The sequence below is a fragment of the Trachinotus anak genome, unplaced genomic scaffold (genome assembly GCF_046630095.1).
Source record: "Trachinotus anak isolate AG129_WGS33_773 ecotype Australia unplaced genomic scaffold, CSIRO_AGI_Tana_v1 ptg000014l, whole genome shotgun sequence".
NCBI classification, from domain to species: domain Eukaryota; kingdom Metazoa; phylum Chordata; class Actinopteri; order Carangiformes; family Carangidae; genus Trachinotus; species Trachinotus anak.
In genome coordinates, this window is record NW_027273865.1 from 5182716 (window position 1) to 5205933 (window position 23218).

General features: G+C 40.3%; 1 protein-coding gene and 1 long non-coding RNA gene across 2 annotated transcripts; both read right to left on the minus strand.

The window, feature by feature from the left end:
• Positions 1 to 2620: 2620 nt before the first annotated feature.
• LOC139632293 (uncharacterized) lies at positions 2621 to 8861 on the minus strand. Its single transcript, XR_011693537.1, has 5 exons — positions 8208 to 8861; positions 7641 to 7794; positions 6912 to 6977; positions 5268 to 5329; positions 2621 to 2973 (listed from the first exon to the last, which is right to left on the minus strand). It is a non-coding gene; the product is annotated as an uncharacterized lncRNA (long non-coding RNA).
• Positions 8862 to 12419: 3558 nt separating this feature from the next.
• Positions 12420 to 22695, minus strand: pld3 (phospholipase D family member 3). The gene is made up of 12 exons (XM_071496709.1): positions 22530 to 22695; positions 20438 to 20524; positions 19624 to 19671; positions 19295 to 19452; positions 18418 to 18598; positions 17999 to 18116; positions 16864 to 16991; positions 15870 to 16067; positions 15494 to 15633; positions 14285 to 14450; positions 14058 to 14157; positions 12420 to 12853 (listed from the first exon to the last, which is right to left on the minus strand). The coding sequence occupies exons 2-12, from the start codon at positions 20462 to 20464 to the stop codon at positions 12666 to 12668; spliced, it is 1452 nt and encodes a 483-aa protein (XP_071352810.1). The 5' UTR covers positions 20465 to 20524; positions 22530 to 22695; the 3' UTR covers positions 12420 to 12665.
• Positions 22696 to 23218: the final 523 nt, after the last annotated feature.

The following is a 23218-nucleotide window of genomic DNA, read 5'->3' on the forward strand; positions in this document are numbered from 1 at the left end:
CAGATGAATTTCTACATTAATACAGTAATGAAATATGTTGCACAGATCCATTTCAAGACCATACAGTTCGTACTGGATATTTTGCAGGTGACATGTATTTACCAAGCTGTTCAGCCTGATATCCAGTGGAATTACATTCATACAGAGTCAAAAACAGGAGGCAGCATCAGCCATCACATCCACACTGTGTCAACTGAACCATGCCAATATCACATAGAAAGCACCAGTAAGTGTCAGTCAGCCTAATGATAACAATATCTGCCTTAAATTATGACAAATTCGAAACAACTGAAGCAATAATGTCAGCTGAGCTATAGATAGTAAATCAATCTTACCTTTAGATGTTACAGTTAAAGGTGTTGTTTCAATGCCACATACTTTTCTAATGTTAGAGAAACGCAGTCCCCAAGAGTTCATGGGTCAAGCTTAAAGGAGCTATCTGTAAGTTTTGCTATTGCTACATAGCTAGTGTTAGCATTAACAGATGTTTACTTACCAGTCTAGAAGAAATGTTGTGAGTTCGGCATCAAACTTCATACCTACAGCTATCTCCAGCAGTGGAAAACAATCCTCTTGTTTTGCTTATTTTTATGACTTTTTTTGTACTGAAACATGCTAACCAGCTAGCCCTGGCCCAGTCGGACTATCTCATCACTTTCTGGTACTGAGTCATGGTATTGACCAGCCTGCCCTGAAGAAGTAGCTGCTCCAATTATGAATTGTAACCTCTTGTCTTGTAAACGCAACAATGGCTGAAGCTCTTGCCAGGGCTGTTCAGAAAACAGCTGTTAACGCTAACGCTAGCTATGTAGTGATAGCAAAACTTACAATTATCTCCTTCAACCAATCATGACTTACTGTTTTAGCTGTTTGTCATGTTCACAGAGAGAGATAATGGAAAAGTTACATATCAGCACATGTATATTTTTGAGTGATTTTAGAATGAGCTTTACTTTTTTCTTTTTCGAACAAATTGCATTTGCTTTACTATAGTTACATTGCATTGTATGTTTTCTCATTGTGCAAATAGACCTTTCTCAAAGCATTCTCAGCTCTTAGTTAACATGTTTTTTGGTGCAATTTTTCAGAACATTTTAAAGAAATTATGCCTTTAAAAAGTGAACAAAATCAACCATTTCAACAAGTGCTGAGGACCTGTCCCCAGTCTCCACATTGTCCCAGTGTAAAGGTAAATCATTAGTGCCCCATGAGAACATGATCCCCAGCTACTCGGACAGGGACACTCATGCACAAATATTTTAGGAAGAATTAGAGATCAGCAATGACTGTTTTAAGGTGTCAACACTGAATGTAACCCACAAGCTTTGTTAGCATGCTAAGTTAATTTGAAGGTACACTTAAGGCTGATTAGAATCTGGCCCTTGGTTTTAGAGGTGTTTTGACCTGTTGGTGGTGCTGGATGAAAAGTCAGCGCCTTGCTAGATTTCTTAGGATCCATCCTCTGAGGACCAGATTAATTCAAGATATTTCACTCTGGACAAATGTTTTAGGCTGACAGACATCTCGAGTGCTACACTGCTTTCTTGCTGAAAATCAGTTTAGTTTAATATCTTCATCATTTCAACATTATGTCTGTTAGTGTTCATTTTTTCACACAGTGAATTATTCTAATGCCTTACCTTCCCTCAAAAGCACCAGAATGTGAATTAAATGAGTGCCATTGATCATTTTTAAAGGCGAGTGTCGGCCTGATTTAACAAATCTGTGATTTCCACCCCACAGAGACTCACACAGAGAAAGTGTGACGCTTCATTGGGTCTCTGGGTGATAAATGTAGTTTCTGTTCTCATTAGCGGCGATGTTTGTCTGCCACATGCCTCAGTTAATCCCTACAAAGTGCAGAGTAGTTGAGAGCTGAGTCATCGAGGATGGAGCCAGCACACACACACACACACACACACACACACTCACACACACACACACACTCACACACACAGCTTAAAGCCCTGAGAATCCTGTGGGTTTAACAGAAAGTGAGTCAGAAGGATCACACAGGTTCTCTCCTCCCGATGCCCACTCACAGCTCAGACCTTCACGCTTAAAAATTTTATCGCCGGTACTCATCTACTTTCCCACAGTTCAGACACATGAATAATCTGTTTTGAGCTATGAATTGTCATTTTTATGAAGACACAACCGCTGTTGTCATAAAGGCCAAAAGAGGGAGAGCAAACAAACTGACCCTCCCACTGGTTTCAATGCAGTTCCACACAGTACAGGAGAACTTTGAGGGCAACTCTGAGACACCTGAGGAGTGTTTTCACATCATGAGATGAGTATTTCTGTCAATACACACTCAAACTAACATGTGTCCCTTTGTGATTTACTTTTGACGAATAAATTTATTTTTTCTGCAAATATTTGTCTTTTACTTGAGCAAGAACAGTGTTTTTTTGTGTTGCCAGCATCACCACGTGGAAGAGATTTTAGTGGTATTTTTATCCCTTCAGAAAAGTAGCTTATTAAAGACCTTGAATGAATCCCTGTTGAGACAGGTCTGATCCATTATCTGGACAACTGAATTTAATTTCATTGCACAGGACAGAAATTGTTTGGTTACATTCACCGGCAGAGGCGTGTGAGAGGAAGGACAGAGAGCTGAGAAACAGGAAGTTTTATTTCCTCCAACAGAGGTCATTCACTGTTAGGCTTTAGTATATGTAAATACTAACAACATGGAGGCCCAGCTTGTATAAAAAAATATCCCTTGATGTTTGTCATATATCTTGGATTGTCTGCTTACGTATCATCCAATTTATCATTAGAAAATTAATGATAAAAATAGAAACTTATAAAATAAACATGATGGCACCTGCTGTATCTTTGACATACAGTACAAACAAATCTTCCACTAAACACTGTGATACACAGTAAATTCATTTTCCACTTGTGTGCAGTTGTAACGATACAGTTCTTCTGTTGGCTGCTGTGATTGTTCAGTGCTGACTGTGCCTGAGGAGGAGAGGGAGAGGGAGAGACCTTCAGTTAATATCAGAACTACAACATACATGCAGTATCAAAGTGGTTTCCTAAAGGTTGGGGAGTTATTCCAGGGTAAACTCAGACATGTAGCCAGTCTGTCTGCCTTACATGTACAGACAGACAGACAGACAGACAGACAGCATTCACAAGTGATGTTTAATAAGAGAGCAGCAAACCTCCAGCCGGACCTCTCTTATTACTCTGTCTTACCTCTGTCCCTGTTTGCACCAGGTCTGTTCACAACATCATCAAATCACACACAACAACTCTTTAAATCAATATATGTAGTTTTTTTTCTTGTGCTTAGTTCAGACTCACCTTCAGAGCAACACTCAAAACAACACATTATCATTCATCTCAGAAGGCAAACGTCATGAATTGTTCACAGGTGAAGTGAATAACTAATGGCTTTACTCATTTTAAATACGCTTTTCATGCTTTGTAGACTAGTGATAAGCCATACGCAGGCTAGTTTACATCCTCTATTACATTAACTTCTATTTCTCTTAATTCATATGCAGGAAGATCCACCAAGATCAAACATTTACACCTGCACGTCTATGTTTTATGTTTTTATATATTTATTTATTAATTTATTTATTATTTGTCCCAGCAACATCCCTCACTTCATAGAACAACTTATTGAAAGTGTAGTTACATAAAATATTAGTATTACTGTTATTTGCATGTATTCATTAAACGTATATTGATGGATTATTATAGTGGAAGAACCCTGATTAATGATTTACTACCATTTATAATTGCAGAGCTCATGACTCATTAAATGAGAAACTAATAGCCTCTAATTAACGACTCACTTTCTAATCAACCAATTACACTAATAAACTATTAATAAAATGTCATGGGTTTCTCATTTTACAATGAAGCATCAATTAAAGACATCAGCTGCAGGGTTTTATCACAACCTGGCAATCCGAATGCTTCCTGTTAATATGGGTACAAAACCTGCAACTACAAAGTTTGTCGTCCATTGTCCATCTGTCATATGGATCATACCAACCTGTTCTGAGCATGTAGTGGTTCCACATTTCCCCCCACACATCAGGCAGGTATGATCAGAACCAGTTGTGTTAAGGGATGGGACTCCACCCTTTACTGTTTGCACCCTCGTCACCACACGTGTCCACTGAGAGGACGCTGTGGTAATTAAAGTGCAATTAGCTCAGTGATGTTCTCCTGCCAAATCACACTCCGTTCCTCATCTGAACTAAGTTACAATATCCATCAATCCATCCATTTTCTATAGCACTTATCCGAACCGGGTCGTACACCATGGACAGGACGCCAGTCTATCAAAGGCGACATATAGCGACAAATAACCACACATACTCACATTCACACCTAAGGGCAATTTAGAGCATCATCCTAGCGTCGTTGTACTTTGGGAGGAAGCCGGAGTACCCGGAGGGAACCCACACAGACACGGGGAGAACATGCAAAGTCCACACAGAAAGGCCTCTGTCCCAGGTTTGAACCCAGAACCTTCTTGCTGTGAGGCGATAGCAGCTAACCACTGCACCACCGTGCCGCCACTACGCTACAATAGTGTATACAATATAGACTATAGACTGCACTGTGCTAAATGGCAGTGTTGTATGTGTTTTCTCTTCTCTCACATACCAAGGAGCCACTGCCATATTTTTGCACGTAATGACACTTTGGTGGCTGTTCTCTTTTTGGAAGTCACATACTACTTGGGCTTTTCTGTAATTAAGAGAACAACAAAATAAACAATCCTGGCAAACAAGGAAAAATAGACAAAAAAAAATCTATTTGAAGCCTCCTGTGTGAATTTCCCTGCTTCACAATATTTAGATTTTTAAAATTTCATTTGTCATTTCACTTACCGCTCTGCCACTGCTGTTTTACACGCTGCCTTGTTTGTCATGTGGCTCCATTATTACAACACATTTTTTATCTCCATTCATCCTGATTGTTGTTGCTTTGTGCTGAAGTGTGAGATTTCAATGAACTGCTTGTTGATTGTGTGTTCATTGATTGCATCTCCACTGACTTTGTTTTTCTGTTCTATTTCAATGTTTTTTTTGTCTTATCTATTCATCACTATGCAGATCAACTTCATGAACAGAAAACATTTTCACCTGACGACGATCAACGTCACCTCATTTAACCTCACCCAACAGTGCCAGTTAATATTTGATGTATATATATTTAATGCGCAGATTCTACTGTGTATGAAACACACACGCACGCACACACACACACACGTAAACACAGAGTACCTGTGACAGGTTGGTACTTTGGTCTTTCCTTCACATCTCTGCAGCATCACCAGCTGAAACATCTGCATGAAGAGTAAAGATATAATCTGTCACAACGCTGCTGAGTTAATTCATCAGGGGATCTCCAATTTTACTGGGTGGTCCTCAGGGCAGCATGCACACGCACGCACACACACACACACACACACACACACACACACACACACACACACACACACACACACACACACACACTGAAGTCGTCCCTTGGCAGCTCTTTCCATTACAGCAGTAGCTGCGTGGTGCAGCTCGATGCTGCAGTGATAAGAGCAGATGTGAATAAACAGTGTTCACTGTTCTTTCACTTTCTTTCAAATAAAATGTGAACATCCAACAAACAGAAATCAGTCTTATGAGAACAGTGAATTACTGTATTTACATTTGTATGTTGAAGGCAACTTCTTCTTCTTTTCATTATTATTAGTATTATCAGTATTACTATTCTTATTCTTTTTCTCCTAGATATTGTTTTTTATTTATTATTAATTATTGTTATTATCTCACATTAGGTCATTTATTACCACGAGGAGGACTTCTACAAAAGTAGAAGTGTTGTGGAAAGTTTGATGATGGACCACAAAACATTAGCTTTAAATATGGATCCGACCCTATGTGGCCATTTACTGTATGAACTCCTTTATTTTGTTTCTCACACAGAGAACCCCTGAACTCTGAGGCATTGATGCAAAACTCCTCTTTTTCCTTGACTCCTTGATTCAAAACAAATCAACACATTTCCTGCCATTTTTAATTTCTGGCAAAGCAATTTCTACTGTTTGTCCTGCAAATTTCAACTCTGTGTGAGTGTGTACTATTTGTGGGTACAGAAATAAACACGACTGGTGCTTTGTACCTATAACTGAGTCACCTGCTGTTCACCTGAACCTGTTCACCACACACTTGGTGGGTCACTGGATGGGTGGGGGCTGCATGGCTAACAGGGAGACAGAAATAACCTCCTGGAATGGGCCCTGCTGCTCTGCTCTTATGGCCCCTGATGACACTGAATAGTGACATAGAGGATTTACCTCAGGTGTGTCCTGTATTTGTGAGGTACAGCAATGTGGGTTAAAACACCACACAGCTCACTCTGCCTCAGTAGAAGAGTATTTGTGAAACAGCACGTCTTGGTCTGCAGTCTGCAGAGACTGGGTGTGTTTGATTCTCACATGTGGACACACCCATAAACACTCAGGTCCAGTGGACCACAGCTGGAATCTGAGTTTAACACTGGTGAAAGTTTTTGCTCAAATGCTCTAATCTGGTCAATGATTCGGGTCAGAAGTATAATCTATTATAGACAGTAGCTTTATAAGAGTAATGTAATTTATAAAACTATGAAACTGATCTTATTTCATTCCATGTGTTTATTATAATTTTGCACTGCATTGAGAGGGGAGCAACACCTCCCAGACTCATCTGGGAATTTTTTTTTTTTTTTTGGTTGAAATTTGTGAAAATGTAAGAATTAACTGAGCTCAGATTTTCAGCCTGAGTTGTACTGGATCGTAATTTTCTCTGAGATCCCGAAGGAGCCAGCGAGGGAGATGTGAAGTGAGACAAGAGGAGAGTGAACACTGTGTGAGTCTGTCAGTTGAAACTTACACCAATGCTGCACACAAGTGTTAGAAATCTGCCACTGCAACGTGAGACGGGACAAACAGCCTCCCACTGGAAATGATAAAAAGAATAGGAGGAAAAATAATCAGTGACCATTGTTAAAGAGTTATGTCCCTGTTGTTTTTTCATATGTCCTCATAAGTTCCTGCTACTAAATGTGGATGTACTAATGAATTGTCATCACTGAGGTGCTTTTAGTCAGAAATTAAAAAAGTAAAAAAAGCAAAAAAGTATTTAAAATAGAAAATGCATAAAAGATAAATGTTCTGATTGATCACTTAATTAGTATCTTGATTGATTGACTGACTGAATATGAAAGTGCACAGCAAACTAATTTACATAAAATGTAAAACAAAAACACAACATGATTAATTATATACAATCAATTGTTACCACATGGCTAAATGCTGTTGCGGTTTTTCTATTGTCCACGATTCCCATTAATAACAGTGTTTAATTGCAATATTTTTGAAAGGGTAAAAAAAGGGGAAACATATAAATCAAATACAGTAGCTGTCATTAGAAAAAAGTGTAGCGTCATTCACCTCCTGAAATGATGGATTGTTGAATTTAAAAATAAGATGAAGAAAGTAACTGAAGTGATTGTTTGGCTCGTTGAGAGACACTGATTAACTCTCAACTTTCTTTTCCCTCTTAAATGTGAAACCTCGTCAGTTCAGACGTGTCTCGACGTGAATGCGTGAGTGGACTGACCACAGAGGGCAGGACGCGGCGGCTTGTGAGTGGACATATTGTTCCTTGGAGCCGCCAGGCTGGTGGGAGTGAGCAGAGCAGCGGGACATCAGCGGGGCTTTAATCCGGGCGGAGCCGCTGAAACCGCAGAGGCAGCAGTTTGAGAGACCACCGGCTGAACAATGACAGAAACCGACAGAAACACATTGTTGTGTCTGAATACTTTGTTTTTTCCCCTCATACTAAAACAGCAGGGTGCAGGACGACAGTACGAGGCGTATGGAGGGTTATATACTGACCAATGAGTCAACTATAGGCTATAACTAGGATTATCGCTTTGATGAACATGTGCAGGCACCGTATGTCTGACTCATTAGGAACTATATCCTGTGTGTCTAATAATAGCCTACAGGAGTTGGATGTAGTCAAGGTCAGCTGTAGGTTACAACCCTATATGGTTCAGACCCGTTGGTGCGTTTATCCACAATAAACAAAGTTGAAGAGACGCGTTTAAAACAAAGACTCTTATAAATTAAAAACATTTCAACCTACTTCTGACTTGATCGATTTGTTCCTATGTCCTCATACCTTCATTCCTGCTCTGAAGTGGCCGCTCGGGTTTGGAGCTCTGCCTGGAAACTTTGCAGCCTCACCCACACAAAGTCTCAGTTTTTGCGCACCGAAACAGCAGCAGCAGCATCTCCGCGCAGGAAGACTTAAAAACAAATGTTGCTCGTCCATGATTACAGGTGGCATCAAGCTGTACGTTATCAGATCGTTTATCAAACAGCTTTTCCAGTTCAAGTTCAGCAGTGATATGCCGGGCTGTGCGCCGCCATGTCCGCCCAGCTGAGCGGCCCCGTGCCGTTAACGCTCCTCCTCCGCGCCGCTGTGCGCAGATGGAGCTTTATATGAATGTATGGAGACAGAGGAGCCCAGCAGGTCCATTGTACTGTGTCTGGGAACAACCTGACAGCTCCACAGCAGAAACAACTCCACAGCAGGCGGCCAGAGGACACCTCAGCTGCCCCCGGTCACTGTCATGATAATAACAGGCCAACAGTGATAATGATAGTCCCTCTTCATTTTAGAGTAATATACAGTAGGCTATATATCATTTACAGAGTTTTATAAGTGTAGGTCTATTTCATACTGTTATTTATCCAAACGGGATCACTTGTGTGACATGTAAAAGACCCCTCACCCCATTCAGACGCCTTCACTTCTGGCACTTTATTATGTTGTTAGTTTAACTTTAAAGTGATGAAATTGTCATTTTCCTATCAGTCTATTCTCAATAACATATGTTCTTAGAAACTCTCTTAGTTACAGAAATATTCAGACTCTTTCCTGTGGCTCTCCACATTGTGGTCATGTGCATCCTGCGCTTTAATTAGCCTATCCTTGAGATGCGTCTAGAACTTGACTGGACTCCACTTGTGCCAAATTTAATTGGTTGGAAATAGTTTACAAAGGCACCCACTGGTGTATATTAAGTCCCACAACTCACACTGCATGCCAGGACAAAAATCAAGTCATGAAGTCGAAGGAACTCTCTGTAGACCGCTGTGATGGAACTGCAGCAAGGCACAGATCAGAGAAAAGGTGTAAAGCCATTTCTAAAGCTTTCAGTGTTCCCAGGGGCAGAGACATCTCGGTTATTGTGAAATAGAAGAAGTGTGGAACCACCAGGATGCCTTGGTCATCTGGTCAAACTGAGTAACCAGACAACAAGGGCCACGAATTAAACAGTCACTGTAACAGAGCTTCAGAAGTCCTCTGCAGAGATGGGATCATCGGCCATCTCAGCAGCACTCCATCAATCAGGCCTTCGTGGTGGAGGCATGACAGAGTACAAAGCACATGACAGTCCACTTTGAGTTTGCCAAACCACATTTAAAGGAAAAAGATTTTCTGGTCTGATGAGACAACAAATTGACATTTTGGGCTCCAAACACTATGACTGGCGAACACGAGGACCTGCATTGCCTGGACTAAAACATGCATCTTATAGAGAGCTGTTGTAGACTGGTGGGCAAATGTCTGAAGTGACTGTGTAGCAGAGTCCCCAGCCTGAAAGAGATGCAAAATGCCTACAAACATCACTGTATGTGCTTTTATTCTTGTTCTCCCGCCCTGATGCACTGGATACGATTTTAGTTTTTTAAGAATATATTTTTCTGAACTAGTGAGGAGAGTGTGAGGTGAATTAATCTTCTCAGGTTGTTTTAAAATAATTGAATATACAGTGTGTGTATCAGAGAACACATGAAGAACATCAAACAGGCTGGAACAGGTTTGACTGAATCAAAAACATTTATTGAGGACCATTTAATTCTAAGGAGGAAGAAGATAATGACATGTACATAATAACTGCTCCAGAGCTTTTTTATAAACTTTCTGCTACTAGTAAACATGCTTCCTTGGACAGTTGCCGTAACAACCATCTCTCCACTAATTAGTAGCTTCAATCACTCCACACAGTGGAAATTAAATTTGTTCATCATCATTTACTGCTGCTGCAAACTTCCAGTCTGTTGTATGTAATGCTGACTTTAGTATTAAAGGGATTTATTTTACAGTGGTATGAAAAAGTTTAGGCACCCCTTTGAGGCTGCATAATAATTTACTCTGTCTTCACAGAAAATGATCACATTGGCATGCCATTCATTTTCTAATAAAAGCTGAGTACTGGGGTATTTTCCTGACAAAGATTTTTAGTGTAGCAATATTAAGTTGTATGAAATTAAATCAGATGTGAAAAATAGGCTGTGCAAAAATTTGGGCACCCTTGTCATTGTGTTGATTTGAACACCTGTAAACTACTTAGTTTTTAGTTTTTTAGATGAGGTTTGGTGAGATCATTAAGCCTTGAACTTAATAGCCAGGTGCATCAAATCATGAGAAAAGGTATTTAAGGTGGCCAATTGCAAGTTGTTCTTCTCTTTGACTCTCCTCTAAAGAGTGACAACATGGAGGCCTCAAAACAACTCTCAAATGACCTGAAAACAAAGATTGTTCAACATTATGGTTTTGGGGGAAGGCTACAAAAAGCTATCTCAGAGATTTCAGCTGTCAGTTTCCACTGTGAGGAACATAGTGAGGAAATGGAAGACCACAGGCACGGTTCTTGTTAAGGCCAGAAGTGGTAGGCCAAGAAAAATATCGGAGAGGCAAAGGTGAAGGATGGTGAGAATGGTCAAAGACAACCCACAGACCACCTCCAAAGACCTACAACATCATCTTGCTGCAGATGGTGTCACTGTGCATCGTTCAACAATTCAGCGCACTTTGCACAGGGAGAAGCTGTATGGGAGAGTGATGCGGAAGAAGCCTTTTCTGCACACACGCCACATACAGAGTCGCTTGAGGCACATTTGGACAAGCCAGCTTCATTTTGGAATAAGGCCCTGTGGACTGATGAAACAAAGATTGAGTTATTTGGTCATAACAAGGGGCGTTATGCATGGCGGCGAAAGAACACAGCATTCCAAGAAAAACACTTGCTACCCACAGTAAAATTTGGTGGAGGTTGCATTATGCTGTGTGGCCAGTGCCGGTACTGGGAATCTTGCTTAAGGTGAGGGTCACATGGATTCCACTCAATATCAGCAGATTCTTGAGAATAATGTTCAAGAGTCAGTCACAAAGTTGAAGTTACGCCATTAGAGGCTATAGGAAGGGTCTAGAGGCTGTTATTTTTGCAAAAGGAGGCTCGACTAAATATTGATGTGATTTTTCTGTTGGAGTGCACAAATTTATGCACCTGTCTAGTTTTGTTTTGATGCATATTGAACATTTTCTGTTAATCCAATAAACCTCATTTCACTACTGAAATAATGCTGTGTCCATCAGTTATTTGACTGATCAAAATGAAATTGCTGATCCAAGCACCCAATGATTCATAAATGAAAATAATGTAAATTGTCAGGGGTGCCCAAACTTTTTCATACCACTGTAAAACAGTCCTGAGACTGAGAGTGAATTTTAAAAATCACATCTTATTTACAGCACAGGCACACCAGTTTCAGCATTAATTATTCCAAAGTCCAGAAAATTAAGAAAGCACACAATCTTTACTCCCTGAGATGAGCTGGGATAAAAAAAAAAAGCTCCCATAGAGGCTGAAGTTGTTTTAAAGAAAAGCATTGTGATTGATCTTTAATATGAGAAAGTGATCAGTGAATAGATCACATAACATAGTGAGTATAGGAACCAACTGAAAATGTGATTGTGCCTGAGCCAGACACTGATCTCAATGGAAAGATTGAACAGCACAGCCCAGTGCTGCCAGCACGTTGTGACACAAACCAGAACCAAACCTAAACTAGAGGTAACACTGTCTGTTCACTGTGTCAATGCTGGTAGCAGGAGATCACTGTTTTACACTGATTTTGTCTTACACTGTCAAGGGTCTGTGCTCCCTCATGTCGAAAGGAACCAGTTGAGGTGGTTTGGGCATCTGATTAGGAGGCCTCCTGGGTGCCTTCCTTTCGAGGTTTTCCGGGCATGCCCAACTGGGAGGAGACCCTGGGGTAGACTGAGAAGTCGCTGGAGGGATTACAAACCCTAACTTGCCTGGAAACGCCTTGGGATCCCCTCGGAGGAGATGGAAAGTGTTGCTGAAGACAGGGATGTCTGTAATTCCCTGCTTAGCTTGCTGCCACTACGACCTGACCCCGGATAAGCGGGAGAAAATGGATGGGTGGATGTCAAGGTCTGCTCCAGGGTACCTGACTGTTTTTTTTTGTTTTGTTTTGTTTTGAACAATCCTTGGCAGTTAAGTGGTGTGGGGACACATTATTGTCAAATTGGAGATTGGCACTAAAGCTGTGATAAGTCAAGTTTAAGATCGACTCTCTTCCTTTGGACCTGAACAGACAGGGAAACTAGAAGGAGTCATGTGCAGCTGATTTTTCAGCTGCAGCTGAGATAGTGCATGTGAATTTGAAAACTAAAATAAATGTGCAAATATAACACTGTGGTGTGGTGTGTGTGGTGCAGGTATGTCGACTGAAATAGTGTTTGTCAAAGTGGCTGCTGAAACTAACAGAAGTCTTTGAGGTTTGAGTGTTGGGTGAGGGGGGTGCTGTAGTCTGAGCTCCAGTCCCTCTCAAACACAGCCTTCAGCTGTGATTGGACGGTAGGCTCCGGGGACTGTGATGCAGTCTGGTTGACAACCAATGCTGAGCCGGCTGTGTTCACAAAGTAGTCACCTGACCAGTTAGACGTACCTGAAGACAGAAAGACACAGGTTATATTTTAGCCCATTCATCACTTGGACAGATGATAAATATTAGTGTGTATTATTAAATGTGTACAATCAGAGGTAACTAACGATTATTTTCAAAATGAATGAATAAATTATTTATTCAGCCTATGAAAGGTTTAAAAATGATGAGTCAGCCGGTCAAGTTTTCCGATGGGTCAAAGTAATATATAATAATATGAAGTATTTTTTTTACACAAATGATAATATTAATGAAAAAATTAATTTTAACAAAATGACAAGTTATAATAGAAATAGAAAGAGTTCTGTAAATACTGACGATTTGTGGTTTGTAAGTGAATAATCTCAAAGGAGTTTTAAATCGAAAGCATTGGACTTGGTTATTTGTCTAGGAAGACGTTTCACCTCTCATCCAAGAGGCTTCATCAGTTCTTTCTCGCACCTGACCAGGCTGGGACTGGTCCAACTATCTGGTGTGGAGACCCAGGTATTTAACCTCTGGGGGGGGTTTTCACAAGGCTGATGATGTCATTGGTTCCCTTTGTGCTCCATGTGCCAACGACAGTCGTTAGAGTGACTGTCTTGGTGGAGAGTTGGTTTCGACTTCGTTAGAGCCCTATTGTGTTATAACGACAGTCGTTGGAGTCACATGCCACTTGTGAACAGTTGTTTTTCTTAGATAACCTCTAAGATCTCTCCTCGGAAGGAGATTCAACAATTTAACAACAATTAATTTTCAACAATCTCCTTCCCAGGAGATTCAACAATTTTCGACTAACGAAGTCGAAACCAACTCTCCACCAAGACAGTTACTCTAACGACTGTCGTTGGCACATGGAACACAAAGGGAACCAATGACATCATCAGCCTTGTAAAACCCCTCCCAGAGGTTAAATACCTGGGTCTCCACACCAGATAGTTGGACCAGTCCCAGCCTGGTCAGGTGCGAGAAAGAACTGATGAAGCCTCTTGGATGAGAGGTGAAATGTCTTCCTAGACAAATAACCAAGTCCAGTTGCTTTCGATTTAAAACTCCTTTGAGATACTATGACCTGGACAAATGAGAATATTCACAGGCTAAGTGAATAATCTTCATATTTATCACAGCTTGATACATTAAAAAAGCCACTCAAAAGCTAGTTACTAACAACATATGTTGTTATTCAATTGTGTTTCACATGAATCATGCAGAGCATCTGCAGCCTCACCTATGTAAGCTATCTTGTCAGTCACCATGTACTTATTGTGGTTGACTCTGGCGAAGGGAATGTCCTTCTGCCTGGGGTTGGCAGGCACCACAAACAGCCTCTGGAAACAAGAAGTCATCAGGTTATTGTTTTTACTACAGGATATATCGTTTTTACTACATCATAACATGTACAACCTCCTTTGTCAGTTTTTTTTTGTCATAAAGACATAAAGAAGAGCTACTTACCACCTGGATGTCTAGTTTGCTCTTGGGGTCGTAAACTGAGGCCAGAGACTTCAGGAAGGGAAACATGACCGGCTGGGTGTTGGCCCAGCAGCTGATCAGCAGGCGCACCTTGACCCGCCTCTCGTATGCTGCTCTCCTCAGCTGGGTGTCGATGTCTGCCCAGTACCTGCAGAGGGCGACACATGCAGAGTATGAGGACATGAGACCATCACACTCACTATTCACTCACCCTTCAGCTGCGTTCCAGTTCATTAGTACTTTATTAATTCTCAAAGGAAACACTCAAAACAACACTGACGCAACTACTTTTTCATGAAACACATTAACTAAGGGAACCTGAGTTAATTCCATTACAATGAAATAAGAGAAGTTCAAGCAGGGACTTCTGATGACACATTTCTCCTCATGTGTTTACATTCATTTTACACTTCAGTCTACTTTTCTAACAGAACATGCTCGACACAAGCATGTCAGGTTACTTTGTGGTTAAAACCATGTTGATTTAAGAGGATGAAACAGATGCGCTTAATCCATGAGGTTATTAAAGATCTGGGGCCGGTTTCACAATGACAGACTTTGACTAGCGCTTAGATATAACAAATAGTCAGACTTCAGAGACACGTCTAATCCTAGGACAGACTGTGGGAAAATACTTTTTTTGATATGAAAAAAATGGCCAAATGAGGAACCAAGTCCAAACACTCAACTTTTTGGAAGAATTCAATTCAGTTACAAGGACATTTTACTTGGGAAATTCAGTAAAGGATGAAGCAATAAAAAGGTCTAAAATCTGATTCAGTCTCTAAAAACTTTCCCTTCTCATTGTTCTCTCCATAACAATGCTAGCAAACCACAAATTATGAGCCATGTTTTCCTGTTTTTTGTTGTTAGGTGCCACTGGTCAGCACAGGTGTCTTTGATTGTAACCGTGGTAACGCTGGTCTTAGGCCTGAGTTAGCCTGGGGGTAAGGTGTCTAATGTTTTTGGCTTAAATTGGTCAGTGTATTTTAGTTAAACAGTCTTACCTGACTGATACTGATACTTAGACTAATCTATGAGCACGATTGATACTAGCCTAACACTACAGACCAGTCTAAAGATCTTTGTGAAAGCGGCCACTGACCTACTGTGCCTGCAGCAGGGCCTAGGTGCTTCACTAACTGTACGACCTAAATCATCCTCCCTGTGGTTACATCTGAACATCTGTACCTTTTACGATGTGAGAACTCCATGGTGGGCAGGTAGTTCATGACAGCGATGTAGATGAAGCTCTCGGCGTCCTCCATCACGCTGAGGATGGACTGAAGGTCTGGAGTCCTGCCAGCTGCACAGAAGGACGGAGGGGAACTCTGTGGGAGTGACGAGAAAACAAAGAGATCTGGTTAATTATTTGTTCATTTTTAATTATGACAGGAGAGCATTTATAAACTAAGATGATCAAATACAGTACTAATACAAATGGTACCACCCAGTGGTCATTAGTGTAGCTGTAATAAGGTACTGAAGGGAGAGCACTGGAGCACTGGACAATAAAGGGAAAGAAATAAAGGGAAAAATGTGAAGTTCATCCCTGTTTGTATCTCACCGACAGATAAACGCTGGATAGCGTGTTGTTCAGTGGCAGCTGGAGAGGTGTGTCCTTGTTGTAGAGGGTGGAGAAGCTGGAGGGCCAGGGTGATGGAATGCTCTGACTTTCCCCCAGGAACCAATAGGCCTCAAAGATCTTACCCAGGTCTGCAGCCAAACAGCTGCAGTTGTAGACCACCGCACCCAGCTCCTTCACCTGCAGACCAGCAGCACAACATTCACTGATTCGCAATCACAACTTTTTACAGCTTGTAGATTTTTTTTAGAGATGAAACCTCTTTATTGCTTTTTTCAGTTTACAAAACATATATTAAACACATAGAAGATTCACAAATATAAAGTAACAGGTAGTGAAAGTAAAAAAAAAACAACTAATAGCATAAATAATAATAGATAAAATAAAATAAGACAAGAACACAACATGCACATTCCTCAGTGTATGATACAGGTTATTATTTACCATTACATGGTAATTCTAGGGACTGTAGAAAATTTTAGTTAGAAACATCCTTTGCGATATGTCTCATGATGTTGGTGCACACTCACTGACAAGTCAGCAGAATGAATGGCACATGATGACTGAAACTAAAATGAGATGTGGTCTGAGGTAGTGATGACCAACACAGTATTTAAGTGAATTTAAATGATTGTTACAGCAATGCATGTGACTGAAAGTTTGAGTCAACAGGAACTTCCCCTTAAAAGCAGAGGAACATTATTCTGATAGGACCTGGCACCAGATAACCTTTCACTGCCAGTTTAGGATACAACATCTGGGGTCCTTCATCAGACATGATTCTGAATTCTGAGTTACAAACCTAAACAAAACCTAATATCCACTATAAACCCACCCACTGATACCATCCACAGAGCAAAAAAAAAAAGAAACATTCAGGTAATCCATTTAACAAATGTACACATATAAGATAAAAATATATTTCTGAACCAGTCTACTTTGGGTAGTATTGGGTAGTATTTGTCTGTGTGTTTACCTGTGTGAGGGACCTCCAGTCCATGTTGGCACTGCCAATGTAAATGTGCTTCTTGTCCACAACCCAGAACTTAGTGTGAAGGACGCCTGAGGTGAGCTCTCTCATGTTAACTGTCCTGATATCAGCTCCTGAAACACCCACACACATCAAATACTTGTTATGGCCTGAATAATCAAAGTTATGAAAGTTATAATTACTGTTATGATATCCACAAGCTCAAAACATTAGCTGTGTCCCAATTCAGGGGTTGCATCCTCTGGAGGCTGCATCTGAAGACAGACTGCGTCACAGCGGTGTGACTGGGCTGTCCCATTTTGAAGGGTCTTTCAAATGCAGCCTTCTTTCCCTGGACAGTGAAGTCTCTAAGCTGTGGATTGTTCATGGGCCAACCTATCCCAAGATTCATAGCGCACTGGTAATGAAAATAATATGGCAGCAGCTACTCATTTCAGTTTGGCCTTCATGGTCTACACTTCGGTATACTGTGTCCTCAGAAGGATGCGGCCCCTGAATTGGGACACAGCTGTTGTATCACGTCATGTGTTAGTGTGTGTTTCAGTGGGACCAGAGACATCACTGACAGCAGCTCCCGAATTAACTGTGAAACACTGTGGACCCAAATGTCCTGCTACATAATACAGAGGAAATTAATTTTTAATAGTTTTGTTTCTAATCAGTTGCTCCTTATACACAGCATGTAGTGTTTTTAGTTTTAATCATTGTTAATCAAAACACTAACCAGCAAAAAAGATTTGTGACATCTATTAAATACAAAAAATCTGAGATATTATTAGTGGGGATAATTAATCTATCCCCAGTGCTACTTCAGAGAATGTATGTTATAGTAATTTATATACAGTAGATATCAGCTTTATGTGTGGACCTCTGCTTATTTTTAATCATTAGTTTGAGACCATTTTCTACACTTCGATAAAAAAAACAAACATCAGATTCGAAGTGACGACAGGAAACAGAACAATTTTAATTCTAGTTGTGAATTTGATTATGTTAATAGGAAAACATTATTATCATTATTATCAAATAAAGGAATAAATGTTAACTAAATATAAGTTGGATCATATGGTTGGAATTAATGTAATAAAATTAATTCAATATTTTAAAAACAGGGCGTTACCTGAGTCGTTGAGGAGCCTGAGGTCGTCCTGCGGCTTAGTCTCCTGTGGTTTGTTGACTGCAATACGAACAGACAACTTCCCTGAAAGCTCAGCCAGTTTCTTCAGAATGGTTTCACCCTGTGCACAACAAGAAAAATAATTTCAACATTGTGAATATTATCACTGCTGGAGTCAAAAAGAAAACATCTGCGTAAAAACTCTTGTTTAATTTCTGATGAATTATCTAGCTGTTGAAAGAAGAAATCAAAGCAAAGACTCATGATAGGCTCATCAAATGATTCTGAGAAACTGTCACGCACTCAGCTCCTCCCACCAACCATGATGTAATGTAAAAGAAAAACATGAAAACACATTCAATTCAGGTGTAAGACTCTGAGAAGGTGTCAGTCCTTTGTTGGCATTCACAGATCCAGCTGACCTGATTGGCTGTGGGCTCATGAGTGACGGTGTCGTTGTTAGTCAGCGTCCAGTAGAAGGAGGCGATGTCGAGACTGCTGCGAGCCTCGCCCACCAGATTGAGCCAGGCCTGGAAGATGGAGGGGTGAGTGGTGCTGGAATTAAACTCCAGACCTTCAGGGATGCTCTCCACCAGAACAATCCTGACAGGAGGGAGAGGAAATGTCTTGATGATAGTGATCAACACCTGTACTCCTGGTTCTGCCTGATGAGTCTGACCGATATATTTGCTTTAACAAACTGTGTTGCCATTACATTGAGTGTCATGTTTATTTTTTAAATGTGAGATGTCTCACTCAGTACATATGTTACCATCAATCCTTTTAAAAAAAAAAAACAGTTTTGTCAATTTAACATTGACACCTAAAGTCCACTTGCTTGCTATGGAGCTTTTGACCATATTACATGAAATGAAATAAGTATGTGCAACTTGAGTGGAGGTCGTTTTGTCAGTATCTGTTTCCTAACAGTGTGCAGAGTAATGGGAAGTTACAACATCTACTGTTCCAGGACAAATAAGCATATTTTATCTGTTGATGAAGACCATGTAATATGGCTGAAAATAAAGTGAGTAGACTTTGAATGGAGTTTGTCTTGTGCACTGCAGTTGCCAAAGACAAGGATGAACCATCAAGCTCAATCCTTTTTTTTAATATCATGTGCTAATGAAAAAAAAAGCCTTTTCAATAAATATCATGTAGAGGGAATCACACATCTGCCTGTTTACATTAACACTGAAAAGAGCTAAAGCATAGCGTTGATGATAGAGAACAAAGAAACATCAAAGCTGAATAAAAGTTCTGGTCTGTGCAGGACTGTGTGAGCAGATGTTTTCTTACTTGCAGGGGTCGTGGCAGGACTCGGCGTGGGGCAGACGGATGCTGCAGCTTGGGGCTGGAAGGGAGGAGGAAACCCTTGGAGTCAGGAGGTTATAGATGGCCATGGCAGCCAGCAGCACTGTGGCTACAGTGGCCAGAGCTATAGCACACCTGGAAAACTAGAAAGAATGTGTTGATGGATGTTGAGTAAATCATGTTTATCTCTGAATGTCTCAGTGTATTTCTTTGCCCCTTTTATAAAATTTAAAAAAGCAATTAAAAAAAAAAGCTGGTGTAAACGTGTGTTTGAGTATGTGTGTGTGTGCGTGTGTGTGTGTTCTGTAACGTACCAGCTGTGCCTTTCTGTTGTCTTCTCTCCTCTTCTCCACGTCCTCCAGCTACAGACATTAGAGGAATACATCAACACAATGACAGAACCATTAACCACTAATATAACATGAATGCTGCCATTACATAAAATCAAAATCATTTATTTTGAAGGGAAAGCTGAGAGGAATTACAAAGTGCTGAAAGCTGTCAGTATTGACACCTGATCTCAAGTATTTGATGATTTCAGTGATGCTTTTACAAGAGACTGAACAGTCTGATTTCCACTATAGCTGGTTTTTGGTGGGTAAAACCACTGTTGCACAACAAATATGTTCATACAACTGGGGAGCATTCGCTGAAAAACTGAGGGTAAAACCTTTTATCGAGATATGGCAGCCTCATATTGACTTTGTGAAGAACATTCCTCCCAGCCTGACTGATTGCGCCTCTGTGTAAATTTATTTTAGTCAATTATCATTTACAACATGATGATTCAAATTCACCATGAATAGTCTAACCAATACCTCTCAACGCAATATTAATATTGTCATCTAATCTTAACTTAGCCTTGTCATTTTTCCCTGCTTTCTTTACAGTAGCCTGTACTTCTTTATGTGTTGTTGTTTTACATGTAAATTATTAAGGCCACAACGAATGACCTCATTAATTATCAGCTCCTCTGTTCATTTTCTTGTGAGCATTGACCAGTAAATGCTTGGTATTTTCACTTGATAACTGATTTAAGCAAATAATCAAACCCAATCAATCAAAGGTGGAAATTATTCAACACTGACTCATAAATTTACCCAGAGCATGAAAAAAAAAACAGCTGACCTTATTGTAAGCGATGTCCATCTTCATGTTCAAGGACAAAATAACATCTGATTCAGTATCAGTCCTGTCAGCTCAGAGTCTGCAGCTCTGAGACCAAACAGAGGAACAAAAATGCAATGTTACGTCATGTGTTTAGTTTCTGTAAAAGAAGAATGATGAATGACTTGGGGCACAAAGAAGCTTTGACATGTTGGCAGCTGAAAATGAAAAAAGAGATGAAAAATTTAAGATCATTACATTAAAAATCTTATGGTATGACCTTAGTGACAAACTGTACTCAACACGCTGATGTTTACCAACCAGTGCACAGTTCGGGATAAACATTAGTTTTTTAGAAATATATAAAGTGAATTTGACAATTTAATAATTTCTGTTCGAGACAATCATAAATATCTTTAACTTAATGTAGCCGCATCATTATGAAACAACATTGCAATCTCAACATCTATTGTCTCTCCTTCAGCCACACACACCTCTGCTTAACCTTTACAGACTTTACAAAGAGAAGCTTCTAGATGTTTTCAACACCAGAGACAGAGAATAACCTGCACAGTTCATCTCTAGCACAAAGACATATGCGGCTCCAGCTGCTGACAGGCTGCATACAGGTCAGCTGTAGCTGCTGGGAGCTGGGCTCACAACCACCAAAAACACTGTGCATCAATTACTGCAAATTATGTTTAGAATAGTAAAATGGGTGATCAAGACAAACTGTTCACGGGAACCTGAGGTCTTGTGATTTGATTGCTTAAAAGAGAGAGGAAGTATGGTATTTTAAATGCTGACAGCAGCAATGTGCATCTCTAAGCTGGTCACAAGGGTTGGTGTATCCTCATAGAAACATGTGACTCATTACAGCTGCTTACATGGGACCAAGCAGTATACTGGACTGTTGACTAAAAGCATTTTGACTTGTGCAAATGGAGGAAACAGACTCTCCAACATTGATTTCATGTGCTGGGCTTTCCTCCAAACTGATTGAAAAAAAAGGCATAAAATGATCAGTAACATGGTATTGACAGATGGCACAGGGTTTTTTTTTCAATTTCAAATTACAACAAGTTTAGGAAGAGAGTAATAACTAGAGGAGAAGGTGGCCATACACTCACTTTATTTGAATACTATTACTGCATATTTCAACCTCAATTATGCCCAGAAAGACTTAAATAAAAAAAAAAAACACACAAAAATGTGGTTTGTTGCACATTTACATGATGACTCACTAAACAGTTAAGATTTTAAGCTACTGTGTGATATTGAAAACCAGGCAATGCTGGTAGGTTATACAGAAACAGAGTCTGGAATAAGGAATTGTGTAATATCAAAATCTAACATATTTCAAATTATTTCAAATCTAAAACTGAAACTACAGGCCCAGCACTGTTGGAGTCTGTTAAGGATGTACAGGATGAAACACTTTAAGTTGATGAAAACACCTGTAAGCTGGGAACGCAGTTCACACTGTTTTTTCCAACAGCATTTGTAAAACATTGTGAGGCTATTTTACCCTTCTTGCACTGCGCTATACAAAGCAATTTCCTTATAATCTCTAGATTTAAAGTAAACAAAAAGGCTTTAAATATCTTTGGCAAAGTGTGCCAGATCTTTTAGGTCTGGCTTGTGTATCAAATTACAACTGGTAGCATAACACAAAGAAGGCTTGTTTCCATCTGTGCAGAGTAACAAGTGAGTCAAGAGCTTTGGCTCCAGTTGTAGAAGTGAGGGTGAGTCAGAGAAAACTGCTCAATTCTTCACCACACAAAGGAAGAATAACAGAGTAACACGCCTATTTTGTGAGCTTCAGAGTAGAAAACACGGGGATGGCTAGCTTGTGCAAGGCTAAAAACACGAGTGTAGTTCATGAAGGCCACTTCGAAGAATAGCAAATATTTGAAGAAGTAATTGCTCCACTCTATAGTTAAGGACAATATGCAAGAAACTTCTGATAGTTATGTTATATTTTGTGTTTAACAGTACTATAGTTCCTATTTATGAACCGCTGTAACTAACTTAGGGTTTACTGAACAGAGTCGCTGACATTGCGAGACAACAAAAACAACTCACTCTTAGCTAGCGAAAACTGTCAACCCACCTGTTATCATACGTCCCGGTTAATTATAATGCCGCATGCAAAAGCGTCAACGTCTGCTCTTTGCGCAAAACAACATTTAAGGAAAATGTTTCATTTTTAAGAGTCCGAAGAAGCTCAGTCACTGCGCCGTTAAAGTGCCGACTCGGGTACAAACAGAACAGTGAGAGAAGAGGTGGTCATGTGATCCGGGCCCGACAACCAATGGGAAGGGAGCTGACTGCGTGACGTAGAACGGGCAGAGTACAGTAGTGCAGTTCTCACTTTACAACAACAGAGGGCGTTGTATACCCATAGCTGTAACACACCATGGACTGTATATGTCTCTCTCTCTCTCTCTCTCTCTCTCACACACACACACACACACACACACACACACACACAAATACTTAGTGTACATTAATAATTCCCATATGGCCATGTGTGTGCCTAGCGTGGTAAAAGCAGAAGTGACCTGAGTGCAGAACAGACGCATGATATTAAACAAAAACTGCCATTATGCATGTTAACTGTCACGCAGGGTCAGGATCTCATCTGACCTTTGAGCCGACTTCCAGGATGAAGATCACCTGTAGCTTCTCTAAGCTGGACAGGTAAGAAGAGCAAACTTAAGCTAAACTTGTGATAGTGGCATCATGAAATATGGATGAAGTAAAGATGAATAAACTGCCCATAAGCAAGAGGATGACATC

Bases quoted from the DNA above. Each gene is read 5' to 3' on its own strand.
- pld3 (XM_071496709.1), bottom strand. From the start codon at position 20,464: ATGAAGATGGACATCGCTTACAATAAG. The intron at 19,672-20,437 runs GTCAGCTGTTTT...TAATGTCTGTAG, and splicing joins TGGACATCGCTTACAATAAG to CTGGAGGACGTGGAGAAGAG. The intron at 14,451-15,493 runs GTACAGATGTTC...CGCCCTCTGCAG, and splicing joins GAGTTCTCACATCGTAAAAG to GTACTGGGCAGACATCGACA.